Source organism: Lissotriton helveticus, chromosome 8 (genome assembly GCF_964261635.1).
Source record: "Lissotriton helveticus chromosome 8, aLisHel1.1, whole genome shotgun sequence".
Taxonomy (NCBI): Eukaryota; Metazoa; Chordata; class Amphibia; order Caudata; family Salamandridae; genus Lissotriton; species Lissotriton helveticus.
In genome coordinates, this window is record NC_136069.1 from 847,958,221 (window position 1) to 847,972,121 (window position 13,901).

Here is a 13,901-nt window from a genome sequence, read left to right on the forward strand (position 1 = left end):
ATCTACGCATGCAGATAGGGAGTCAAAGCGCATGGAGCAATCGGCAAAAAAGGTGTTCTCATCAGGAAGTAGGGCTCTTAAGTAGACAAATGCCACATGCCTAATGGGTCGCTACATCCATGCTCTCATCCACTCAACCAGGGAGATTGTCCCTAAGTTGCCCGAGGAGGTACAAAGGCATTTCTGAGAGCTGTTGTCGAATGCCCAAGCTGCTGCCCGCCAAGTGATACAATCTGGTCTAGACATGGCCGATTCGGTAGCCAGGGGGATGGGATCGTCTGTAGCTACTAGGAGGCATGCATGGTTGCGTGGTACGGGTTTCGCGCCTAATGTCCAGGCTACTTTGCTGGATTTGCCCTTCGATGGATCTCGCCTGTTTGGAGCTAAAGCGCAATGTTGTCGCCCCGGCTTATTGATTATTTTGACTGCAAAAATTATGGGGAGAATATTGCTGGAACACTTACAGACATGGGCTAGTGAACACAACATGCTCTCTGAGCTTCAATTTGGTTTCCTTCCTGGCCTGGGCACAGTTAAGCCGTCTCTCAACCTGTACCTTTTAATAAGTAAATATGCTGTGTCCAAAAAGGAGAAGCTGTACCTGACATTTATAGACCTGAGCTCTGCTTTTGACTCCGTAAAGAGAACCACATCAGGGCTCAAAAAATTCACTCGCCTGCTCCCATATGGGAGCCAGATTTAATCAAGGTGAGCTATTGTTAGGTCCTACTCACCCCTTCTGACCAGTAGGAAAATAAACTGACTTTTAAACTCTGTCTCTGAAAGCAGAGGAAATGTGACAAGATTTAAAGGCATCTTTACTACTCACAAAGTAAATGAGCAATAAAAATGCCTTTAAATCTTGTTGACTTGTCACATTTGCTTGCTTTCACAGACAGAGGTCAAGTGCACTTCAGTTAGGTCGAGCATTTTTTGTAGGTTACTAGACCTGCAGGTCTAGTAAAAATTAAATGATTTTTCGAGCCCACAGATTGTGGAGCATTATGTCTGATATGGGGATAGACCAGTATATTATCAAGTTCCTGAGGGAACTTCATATTAAAGTCACTGCCAGTATGAGATTTGGCCCATGTGGGGGCGGGTGGGGAGGCGGGACTAGTCAACAGCAGCTTTAAATCTTGTCAGTGGAGTACGTCAGGACTGCGTCCTGATCCCTTTGCTCTTTTCATTATACATAACAGGCATGCAGGAATAGCTTTTGGAGCTTGGGGCTGATTGCCCCTGTATAGGAGATTTCAGCGTTCCTACTTTAATTTACGTTTTCATTACAGTCCTAATATTTAGGACTGCCATTGCTCTGCAGAGCCTGCTGGACTATTTCTGTAAACTTATGACGACCCTGGACCCGAGTGTTGATTAGGCCAAAACACGTTATGGTCTTTGGTGCCAGGAAGAAGAAAAACACTGTATTTACAGTTAACAACAATAAAGTTAATATTGTTCCAATTTTTTCTTACCTAGGCATTCCTTTTGATAGGCACCTTACCTGGGCCCCACTGAAGACCAGTAGAGTTGCTGCTTTCTCTAAAGCTGTGGAGGCCTTCCTCAATTTTGCCCGTGAACTAAGTCAGAAGCCCATTAGAGAACTCACTGCCATTTATAAAGCTAACTGGTGGGCAGTTGCCGCCTATGGGCCAGGGATGGGGGCATTAGTGATCAGGAGGGACTGGAAAGTGTTGAGAATGGTGTTATTAAAAGGCTGTTAGCAGTCCCTAAAAGCTCCAACTCCTTCATGTACCACTCTGAAGTCGGGATAGGGTACATTAATGATATTATAAAAAAGCAACCTTTCCTTTTGAGGCTCTGATTCTGGACAAGGAGTCAAACTTCCTTTAACCGGGCCGTGCTTGCCGGCGGGCTGACACTCGTCCAATGCTTAAATATTCTTTGGATAAGGTATATTTGCAACACTTGCCTTGTCCTGGGCCGGGAAGATCTCTTCAGCTCCCCAGCAGTTTAAATGCAAGCTTCCTAAGCTCCCTGAAGAATAATTTTTAGCAGGTTGTTTGGACTATCGAATGCGGAGGGAGGTTGATAAGCCAACTATTCAGGCATATATAAGGATTTGCACAAATATTGGTCCTGAACCATACTTAACATGGGTATGAAGCCAGTTTTTTAGGCTTCTACAAATAAGATTCACACTGAGCACAGTGCATTTTTTAGCTGCCTTTCCCCTTCAGGGTTCTTATTTCATGAACCTACCAATTTGCACCTGTGATGATGGGTCTGCACAAAACACATTACATTTTATGTTCTTTGTAAAAATGTGGACGACCCTGAGGAAATGTTTTTTTTACCTTTCAACATACATTACAGTAGAGCTGCTTTTACGTATTTGCAAACACTTCTTCCCACTGTGAGAATCTGTTTTTAATTGCTATTTTTATTCAACGTGCCATAAAGCAGAGGGCAACTGTAGTCATGTAACAAGTTTTAACCTTTTCAATCTTTTTTTTCTCTGCCTGTTTGTATGGCTTTTTATATTGCTGATCAAAACTGTTGGTCAAACCAAACTTTTCGACTCATTGTTGTATATATTAACGTCTTATGTACTTTTATGGTCTAACTAGACCAAATAAAGTTATTCTGGCTGACTGAGCAGACCCATGTTATTATATTAAATACACAGGCTGCATACAGAGTGTGTAACTTGTGATACACTTTTTGTGTACTTGTATCAAGCACCATTTTTTCACTCCACTATCACTTATGCACTTGGAAATAGTTTTTCATTTCCTTTTTTAGAACATTGTTTTTGGCATACATTATTTTTACCTATGAGCCGTTGTTCAACTATTAAATTAGGGACCTCTGTTTTTGGGAAACTTTGCTAATTTACCCAGGTCCCTATGGATCCCAGAGTTACCCTTGTGTGATGAAACATAGACTGCATGATAATTGCATGCACTTTTGAGATATAACATAGTCCTTATCATGCCAATAAAAGCACTTCCTGGAAGGCGGAAAGATACTCCAAATAGCCAATAGTATGAGATGAGACTGTATTATGCTAGTGGGTGGAGTCAAGGCCCCCATCTGTATATTTGAAGAATCTGTAATAGTATGTGCCGCAAACAACTGAGCTAATCCTCAAAAAGGCAAAATGTTATTTAACTATTTTTTAGCTAGTGTAGAATTATTTATTGATGGTTATGTGTTTCACCACTTAGGGACTGATTTAGACGTTGGCGGTTGGGTTTACAGATTCCCGCCCGCCATTTTTAGATGTAAACATGATAGAGAGTAGACTGCAGCAGCAGCGGTCTTCCCTCCTGGCGAACTGGTTGCTGGTCCGTCACGGTCAAGGTGTGCCAGGACAGGGGGGATCTGGACGAAGGTGAGGAGCCTGTATACCGAAAAATGTGAGTGTTTACCCCATTTCATTCCTTTCCACTGAGGTATTCCTATTGGAATTCCCTTCAAAATAAGCCCGAACCAAATCCAGACAGTGGGAATTTTGCTGCAGTCCACCCTGCTGAAAAGGTGGGGAGCGAAGTCCTGACAGAGTTGGCGGCACCGCAGCGGTCTTCTCGCCCATTGAACTCCAGGATCTAAATCTGCCAAAAAAGCCCACTTGGTCGCTGTCTCGCCAAGATCTAAATCAGGTCCTCAGTGTTTCGAATTTTACCACCCAGTGTGGCCAGTAGTTAGTGTTTCTCATTGTTAGGAGTTAGTATTTGGAATTAAAACTATTTTAATGCTCCTACATTGGTTTAGTACTGCTGAAAATGTTCCTGGAGGTTTTTGTGATTTGCCAATTATATGAACATGTTTATTTTATTGTGTATTTCTTGTATATTTGTAACAATTGTCTTTTACTTTTGTACAGTGTTGTGGTGTCTCAAGTTTAGGTTTTCATAAAGATTGCTGGAGAAATAAATATCTCTGGAATTTTAGTTGGTTTCCCTGCTTTTTGTTGTGGTGTTTTAATGGCGGGCATGTTAGTCCAGCATTTTCATACGTGCCCAAAACATTACAGAGACTAAGAAGCTTCTTGGAACCTTACTGATTTAAATGGGGCAGATTCTCAGTTTGACATACTGGTTACTAGATTAGTTTGCAGATTAAATAATTTGATTTACACTTCAGTTGTGCCTACTCTGAGCTAGCTGTGACCTAGCTCACAGCTAGCTCAGAGCAGGCATATTCTGAGTTTGGTTCATGTGTTTTTCTCATTTTAAAAGTATGTTACAGTGTTTGTTACTGAATGTCTGAAGGGCTTTGAAAGGTGACTTTTGCATAATTGGGTCAACTTTCCTATTGAGTGTGCAGGTAGCTAAGTCTTACATGGAATCCTCTTATCATTCAAGCCAAACAGACTTTGATGCAGGTCCTTAAAACAAGTATTTAAATATTTTAATATAATACTACCTATGTGGTGTGGTTATTTCTGAATAGATGTAAAAGACATCCTAACTTTATGTGCAGTCAAGGCGTTTGAGACCACAAGGCTGGTTCTTGGCAAAAGTGAGTCTAACACTGATGTTTCAGTTGACATATTAAGCACTGTGGCAATTTCTGCTGCACCCATAAAGGGATGAACTGGGCTCATCTCAACTGCTCAAGGCATGGTTTATCAGTCATATACCAATTCACAGCCTCCTCTCCTTCAGTAGTCTCCTATGTTTTGTGCATGTATTTGGCTGCACATCTTCGGTAAATCTCTACCATGGCAATTAGAAGTATCATGATACGAAAGGTCGGTGTTCTTAGTTGAGATCATTGTCCATTAAAGCCACTACTGTATGTTCTACTTTTGTAGTGGATACAGCTGGTAGGACTCTTGTTTATGGTCACTGAAGGAGATAAATACATCAGTGATATTTGGGAAGCTGCACTGTTGGGATACAGGACAACCAAGACACATTCCCACACTCTCCTCACTGTGGTATCAAAATAAGGCTTTAATTCTGTGTTGCCTTACGATCATCTAGGGTAAAAGAAGGACTTTAACTCAATAAGACAGAAAGAGGTGAAGTTGGAGAATATTTCTGTCTTCAGACTTTTCACACCGGGGAAAGAGGATTGAAGTGGTTGCATTTGCTTACAAATTTTAGGTTACAGTTTTCCAAAAAGAGTCATATATCTAATAGAAACTTAACCAACATGATTTTGCCTGTGCCTTCCTTCCAGGTGATATTGTTAACCTTACGCAGATGTGGCGTATACATGTTCTTAAGGAGTGCATTATTTCTCCTGTAGCTTGTCAAAATATTTAATGACTACTTGATTTTAAAGCGGGAGGGGAGCAAGACTCTCTGTAAGAATACCAGCATGTGGATAGCTGGGTTGGCCTTGACCTCTTAGAACTGGGATAACATTCTTGTATCACTTTGTAATTCAGGTATACTCCTGAGTGAATTTAACACTAGATGGTTACTGCAGAGGCTTATATTGTCACACTTTCTTTTGTGGAATATGTGTTGCTTAGACATATCCTCAATGAATTATTTGAAAAGATTTCTGTACCCTTCAGGTTCTCAACTGAAATGCACGACTACGGTTTAATCATTGATGGTGCATCATTGTCCTTGATTATGAAGTCGAGAGAAGGTGGTAGTTCGAGCAACTACAGAGAGTGGTTCCTGGAGATCTGCAGAAACTGCAGTGCGGTGCTCTGCTGTCGAATGGCGCCCCTGCAAAAAGCACAGGTTTGTATTTTTGTCATTCTTGCACCTCAGAATAAATATAAAAGATGAGATAAATAAGATGGATTGTGGCTGTGATATTGCCTTAAAGGCAAATTTTTCCCGTCACCATTTGGTGGTGGGTGATGACCCTTCAAACTTATAGGACATAAATTGAACATGTCCGGCCAGGTGAGTTTATTTGAAATTCTCCTTTTCTGGCAAACCGTGGGCAGAAAAAGCGCTGATTTTCATTTTAGTCTACCTACAAAATAATTTAAGGCATCATAGGTTCTACCGGCATTTCAAATAGATAGAGTATGGAATTCTACATTGCATCCTGTTATTTTTCAAAGGAGATATTACATTTGCCTTCACTTCTACTTTTCATTCAGAAGTTTTCATTACACAGAGAATGTCCTTGCAAGGTGCAGATCTCATAATCTGAGGCCATAAACATAATAGATATCCCACATTTTAGACATATCTTAAAGGCTCTGACAGTAGAGCTGTCATGCTACAGGGACTTGCGAAGTTTATACAGCCAACTTAGTCTACCAATTAAATCAGTCTTATAAGCTCAGACATCAGACAGGAGTAGTAAAGACAATGTCATAACAATGTGTATGAATAGAGATGAGTAAATGCCTTCCAGTGGGTCATAAAATATTATCAAGTGCACCCTGGCATTGAGGACATTGGGTCTGCATTCAGAACCTCATTACAAGTCAGGCAGAGTGACATTACCTCCTAAAGTTCCGCACCTCCTGATTCCAAGAGGGTCGGTTTTTCCACATCCAGTTTTTTACAGGTGTGAAAGAAAAATACCCGAATTTACCTTAATTCACTTGATAAAATCATATGAGCCTTTGGCTGCAGCCAAGAATCATTCCTTGTTTTTTTTTCTGGTGTAAGCTCACAGTGGTTCCCAACCCCCCCACCCGCCACCAAAAACACCTTTGCTTTCCCTTCACTAATCCCACCCTTGCCTCCCATAGGTACAAGCATACATTTACCTGTATATGTATGCATTAAACTCCGTTGGAAATGTTGTTTGGTTTACAACTGGAAAAATCGGTACCATATTGTAATTCCCCTTTCCATGGGGGTTAACTTGTAATTGCACAATTCTGGTGTGGATTTAATGCACAGTAATGGTAAAATTGTACCACCAGACTACAGCGGACTTCCTGCACTTACTGGGGTTCTCTGTCAACGTGCCAAAATCACACGACTCCCTCTCAGGTGCACCCTTTCATCTGAGCTGTTTGGACATGGTGCAGTTGTGGGCTTATCCTCTCAAACGGCTAGTCCAGGATATTCAGGCTATCATACCATTTTTCAGCCTCTATCCTGAGTTTCAGTAACACTGACTCTGAAGCTGCTGGGCCTCATGGCCTCCTGCATCCTGCTTGTGACTTATGCCGACCAGCTTATGCAGGATGTGCAGTGGACCTGAAGTTCCAGTGGGCACAGCATCAAGGGAATCTCTCTGACATGGTTCAGATCTCGGAGAATCCTGCAAATGATCTGGAGTGGTGGTTAACGAACTGCAGTTTGGTCAGCCGCTGACCCCTCTCCGATCTCCAACCAGATCTGACAGTGGTGACAGATACATCACTCCTGGGATGGGGCGTCCATCTGGGTGAGGTGGTGAGCATAGGAATCTCCGGTGAAATCGGGACTCCACATCAATGCTAGCCGGATCGCTTGGAGCTAGATTATTAGAGCTCCGAGCAATCCTGCTGGCGTTGAAAGCCTTTCTACCATCCATCAAGGGAAGGCTAGTACACAACACCACTGCCATGTGGCACTGCAACAGGCACGGCGGGTGTGGTTGTGGACTCTTTTTGTCAAGAGGCCCTGCGCCTCTGGACATGGATGAAACAGTATAGCATTTCCCAGGTGGTTCAACACCTAGTGGGCTGTCTGAACACCAGGACAAATGAACTCAGCTGAAAATGCCTAGTGGTTTATGATTGGAATCTCTATCTGGAGGTGGTCCAAGGTCTCTTTCATCAGTGGAGAGAGTCTTGGTTATATCTGCTGGCCACCGCAGAGACCGTGCAATGTCAGCGGTTTGGCACGCTAGAGTTTCCATGGCAGTTCTACTCTGAGACACTTTTTATCTCAAGTGGAGCTCAGGCCTCCTGCACACCTTTCTGCCCATACCACTCCTGCCCAGAGTTCTCAAGAAGATCAAGAACAACCAGGCCTAAGTCATCCTTTTGACTTCGGACTGGGCTTGGAGACTTCAGTATCCTGAGCTATTAAGCATGGCCGTTGGTCAGCCGATCAGGCTGCCCCTTCAGTAGGACCTTCAGTTGCAGCAGTGGGGGAGGGTTCTCCTCCCGACCCAGTCAAAGCTCCGCCTTCATGCATGGAGATTGAGCGGTGACAGGTGACAGCTTCTGACCTTCTGCCCGAAGTCTGCAATGGCAGCCAGGCATCCCTCCGCCAAGTTGGTATACCCTTGCTGTCAAGGCAAGTTTGTGGCATGGTGTGCAGAAAGAAAGGTTTATCCTCTTACTACCCCCTCCCCCCCCCCTTCCCTCGTCTTTCTGTTTTCTTTTTCTTTGGCCCAGCGGGGCTCTGCTTTGGGCACTTTAAAGGGCTATCTTTCTGCCATCTCAGCCTTTCTGCGGTTGCCAGATCAGCCATTATCAAATCCCTATGTGTAAACAGGTTTTTGAACAGTCTCCAACCCATGTTTCCGCGTTCACACTTTATCATACCTCAATGTTACTTAAATGTAGTACTCATTTTTCTCAAGTGCATGCCCTTTGAGCCACTACACAACTGTCCTATCAGGCTCCTTTCAATCAAAAGGACCTTTCTGGCGGCCATAGCATCTGCCCAGAGGGTCAGTGAACTCCAGGCTTTATCATCTAAGTCTCCATATCTCAACAACTTCCCAGACCTGCTGGTCCTTCGCACCATTGCTTCCTTTTCCTAAAGGTGGTAACTCAATTTAATGTTGGCCAGTCCATCTCTCTGCTTACCGTTTTCGCTTCGCCGCATCACTAAGGAAGAGGAACGACTCTATTCTTTCTTGGATCCAACATACCCCATTGAAGAGCTAGTCATCCACCCGTAATTATTTTGTGCTGTCAAGGTAGAATGAAAAAGCTCTATTTGGGTCCAGTTGTGGAGTCACTCCTCTGGCTTTGCTACACTCTTTCCTTAAAGATAGGAGGCTCACGGTCGAGATTGATGCCTTCCACTCAGACTCGTATACCCTCCCCCCTGTGGAGTGCCTCAGGGCTCTTCTTTAAGCCCTTCACTCTTTAATGTTTATGTCTCAGAGCTGGCCCCATTAATTCAGAGCTTTGGATTCTGCCTCTCGTCTTATGCCGACGATACTCAGATTGTCGTAACAGTACATAAAAATGAGACACCTCCCACCGCATAATTTTAAAACTGCATGCGCACCATTAACCATTGGATGAACACCCACTGCCTCAAATTAAACTCTGACAAAACAGAGATTTTGATCTTTGGCAACTTACTACCGAGCTGGGGCAACTTCTGGTGGCCAGTGGAGATGAGTGAACACCCAAAACCGGCGGCGAAAGCCGAGAACCTGGGGGTGAGGCTGGATCATAAACTCTCTCTTATCCAACACACCAATGCTACTGTGTCGGCCAGTCACTTTCTCTTCAAAAAGATTAGGAAGATTCTTCCATACATTCCGGTAGGATCTAGAAAAACGGTAGTGACAGCCTTAATCCAGTCTAAGCTGGAATATTGCAACAGATTATTGCGAAATGCCCTGAAACAATGCTTAAAAAAACTCCAAACTGTTCAGAATTCAGCGGCACGACTTCTACTTAACATCCCTAGAAACAACTCAGTCACCGCCGAAATTCGAAAGCTGCATTGGCTCCCAGTGGAGCAACGGATCAAATTCAAGGCACTGTCTTTAGCCTGCAAAGCCCTGAACAATAAAGGGCCGATCTTTCTTCAGAAATTGCTTTCTTGGTACGAACCTTCCAGATACCTCCGTTCCTCTGGCACAAAACTTCTCCAAGTACCAAAAATCCACACTGTGAAATGGGGCGGGCGCAGTTTCCACTTCTATACCTCCAAGCTCTGGAACTCTCTTCCTTTCGAGCTTAGAAACGCCCCCACTCTCATCGCCTTTAGGAAGGGCCTGAAGACCTGGCTATTCCAGAACTAGCTGTCAGTGTAGACCCACCGCTGTCCATAGCGCCAAGGCACCTACGGGTATTCGCGCGCTCTATAAATTAAAATAACATAACATAACATAACATCTGCATACAACAGTATTGGTATTTGCTGCATCCCAATCCTAGGGGTGTCCACACCAACCGCCTGGAGCGTTTCTTCCTCTCCATTAATATATAGGGAGAAGAGGAAGGGTGCCAATATATACCCCTGCCTGACCCCTCTCCCTATACCAAAGGATGGCGTTAATTCACCCTTTGTTTCAATGAGGACCATGACTGTTTGATTACTACATATATATATGAGTCAAAAGGCAGATGAACCCCCATGGGTGTCAGCAGTTTGTCCATACACTCCCACAGTCTGCTGTGATTGACTAAATGTAATGCCCAGCTCTGGTCAAGGAAGCATATGTGTAGTGATTCTTCTTTGGACAAAATGTACTTAACCACTAAAAGGTTGAGGTTGAGCGATTGCTCAACTGTCTCCAAGCCTTTCTTAAACCGATATTAGGCATTAGAAAGAATTTCATTTTCTTTTGCCCACTGTTCTAGTCACTCTAGCAAGACTCTTCTCAGCAATTTAGCCGAGGAGTAGAGTAAAGAGATGGGATGATAACATTTGGGATCATTCCTTGATCCCTTCTTGAAGATGGGTATAATGAGAGAGGGAAATCTAGGATGGGGGTACATTACCAGCTCCTGTCGGGTTGAGGACCTTTGTCAGAAGCGAGGCCCATAATTCAGGTTCTGACATATAAGTATCTATTGGAACCCCACTGGGTCCAGAAACCTTCCCCTTGGGACCTTTATTTAATTTATTTAGTGTGTCTTATATAGCGCGCGGCTACCCCAACGGGGTGTCCCGGCGCTTCTGAGAGTGTAACAATCTTACTCCTTTAGGGGATCAGCAAAAAAGGAGGGTCTTAAGTGCCTTACGAAAGGAGGGCTCTTCAGGAATCAACCTGATGGCAAGAGGAAGTTTATTCCAGAGAGTGGCGGCACAGACCTGGAAGGTTTTCCCTCCAGAGCGGGTTTTCTTAAATCTGGGAGAGATGAGAAAGTTTTTCGTGTCAGAGCGGAGAGATCTAACATTTTTGTATGGGCGCAGACAAGAAGTCAGGTAGGCAGAACCTTGTCCTTTCAAAGCCCTATGAGTCAGGATGAGGGCTTTGAATTCAACTCTCTTCTGGATTGGTAGCCAGTGAAGAGAGCGCCGGTGAGAGGAGATACGCTCTCTTAGGGAAATGCCACATACTAAACGGACCGCTGAATTTTGAACTGTCTGTAGTCGGTGGCATAGACCTACAGACAGCCCGGTGTACAGACCGTTGGCATAATCCAAGTGGGAGGTGATTAGTGCTTGGACTATGGCTCTCCTGGTGTTATTGGGGAGGAAATTGATGAATTTTTTTACCATCCTAATTTTGGAGAAGCAAGCCGATGCTACTGTCTGTACTTGGTTATGTAAAGAGAGGTTGGGGTCCCATCTAATACCCAGGTTTTTTACGGATTGTTTAGGCAAAGGGGGGGAACTCAGATCATGTGGCCACCAAAGGTGGGGGTCCAAGGGAGATGGCTGATGGAAAAAGAGGACCTCAGTTTTTCCTGCGTTAAGACGGAGGCAGTTATTATCCATCCAAAGTGATATTTTACGCAGGCAATCTTTTAAAGGGTCAAAAGCCGACTGGGAGAGTCTATCATATGTGAACAAAAGTTGTATATCGTCCGCATACGAAGTGGCTTTGATCCCGGCCTGGGCGATCATCTCGGCAAGCGGGGAAAAATAAACATTAAAAAGAAGAGGGCTCAGGGAGGAGCCCTGCGGGACTCCCCTCCTGAGCGGACGGCTGGTGGACGTGAACGGGGGGGGTGAAGACCGCCTGAGTCCTATTGGACAGAAAGGAAGATAACCACCTCAAGGCCTGGCCTTGAATACCCTTAGAGTGGAGGCGATCCAACAGGACAGAGTGGGAGACGGTGTCGAATGCTGCCGACAAGTCGAGCAGCACCAACACCGCCTTTGAACCTCCATCGAGTTTCCAGCGAACAGCATCGGCCATCTCAATCAGGGCTGATTCCGTGCTATGGCCATGTCTAAATCCATGTTGTGTGTCATGGAAAGACCCGTTGGATTCAAGAAAATTAGCAAGTTGTTTTTGTGCTAGTTTTTCCAGAACCTTGGCTGGAGCCAGCAACAGAGATATAGGTCTATAATTAGCCGGCTCATTAGGGTCAGTGTTAGCTTTTTTCAAGATGGGGACTAGTCGTGCATGTTTCCAAGAATAATGCCCTTGCCCCCGCATCAAGCACTCATATTTACTATGTAACAGATTGTACCTTAGGTTTGTCTATCTATCATCATCATCACAATCCTGGGATTTCCACCACGTCGGGGTTAACAGAAGATATCAGGGAGGCCTAGTTTTTTCCATTTAGGCCCTGTAAAGTTTGTGAGCAGCGACAATTGTACATTAGATAACCACCATAATGTGCGACATGCCCACTTTTATGCAAGTGTTGTCTACCATTATGCCAGGGTTGGCCACTCTACAACTATGTATCAATGTATAGTCATCTCTATCTCGTCCCACATTCTCAACATCTCATGCTTCAGCACGTGTACATGTTAGCACATAAACACACAGACACATGCACTTAGACCAACACATGTATACACATGCAGGCACAAAATACCAGCACTCTCAACCATCTAGAAGACACAATAGCCATGAGACACAATACTCATGATTGGAACTTGTGCATGTACACACACTCAATTCTTCAATCCTTCAACCCCTATCTCGTTGACATCCAGGACATTGTGGTGCATCTGATCAATCCTTAAGGAACTATCCTTTAACACTTATGGAGTCTGCTTGTCAGAGCCACTAACGAGGCTGATAGCCCTAGCGCATCTGAACTCAGGGTATTAGTTTGGTTACTGGAGGTTGTTGCTTTAAAAAGCAGTGGTATTCTTCACTTGCGCCCTAATGGGAAAACCATCGCTGTTGCCAAAATATTTGCAGAGCTTAAATGGTTAACAAGTAGATGTTCCCAGTGTTTGTTCAGCTGTCCACCGGTCATGATCACAGCCACAAGCAGATTCAGACGGCATTTTTTTTTTTACTTTTATTTATTTGTTTTTTTCTTGTACATAGACAAGCATCACAGTGCAAATATGGAACATTAACATTACCAGTGCATGTACCGTTTCGTTGATTATTTCAGTACTACAACCCCATCGTCGCATATCTAAGCATCTATACATTGATATTGCATGCGTTATGTTACCAATGTGGCAAAGGTACATCCTCAAGCCCATCTCTCCAATTAGTATACTTCTGCAATAGTTATACATTTTATGGAACCTCATTCCACCCCTTCCCTGTCTTGTTCTGAATGCAGACCGCATTTCACAACCCAGTTCACCAGATGCACACCCTTGTTGCAAGCTGACATGATCTGAGTTTCCAGAACCCGTACACTAATGCGGCTTCCTTTTATGTACAGTAAAATACATATATTGACACTGATATGTGAAATATTTTATAAAAAGGAAGTATGTCTATTTTTTCCGGCTATTGCCATGCTTTTAAGACAGCCATAATTTGCTAGTCAGCAGACAGAAATGGTTAATTTTACTGCAGAAACAGTAATACTGAAATGCCTGTTTTTGCTGCTGTTTTCACTCCTACAACCGCCCATAAATGTAAAAATATGTGTTACCCTTAAAACTCTGCCTTCAGGCTTATCCTCTTCTCATGTAAAAATGCCAAGCTGTGAAAAATATATGACTTGATTTGAGACTGGCAGATTTATCAGCACAAAGCTGTGTGAGGTGAAAGCCAATGAGCCTTCCATCTCCTGTAAACAGGGATTAAGGTCTAAGATATTCTTTATCATCCAACTCATTTCGAAATTGACTGGATGGTCGACCTGAAGGTGCAGTGAGATAAGAAGGATGCACAAGCACATGATATGTGTTATGCTTGTTGTACTCAGGGAGTATATGTCTGATTGCCCTTTTATGGAGCTGCCCAGCACATAATGTTGGCCTTCT

The 13,901-nt window shown here is 43.7% G+C and overlaps 1 protein-coding gene across 3 annotated transcripts in view; it reads left to right on the plus strand.

The window, feature by feature from the left end:
* The window catches only part of ATP11A (ATPase phospholipid transporting 11A), a 912,970-nt gene that overhangs the window by 742,863 nt on the left and 156,206 nt on the right, over positions 1 to 13,901 (plus strand). For all 3 annotated transcript variants that reach the window (XM_078657659.1, XM_078657658.1, XM_078657657.1), the window contains exon 20: positions 5,501 to 5,675. In XM_078657659.1, the coding sequence (XP_078513785.1) occupies positions 5,501 to 5,675 (175 nt within the window). The remainder of the gene's footprint in view (positions 1 to 5,500; positions 5,676 to 13,901) is intronic.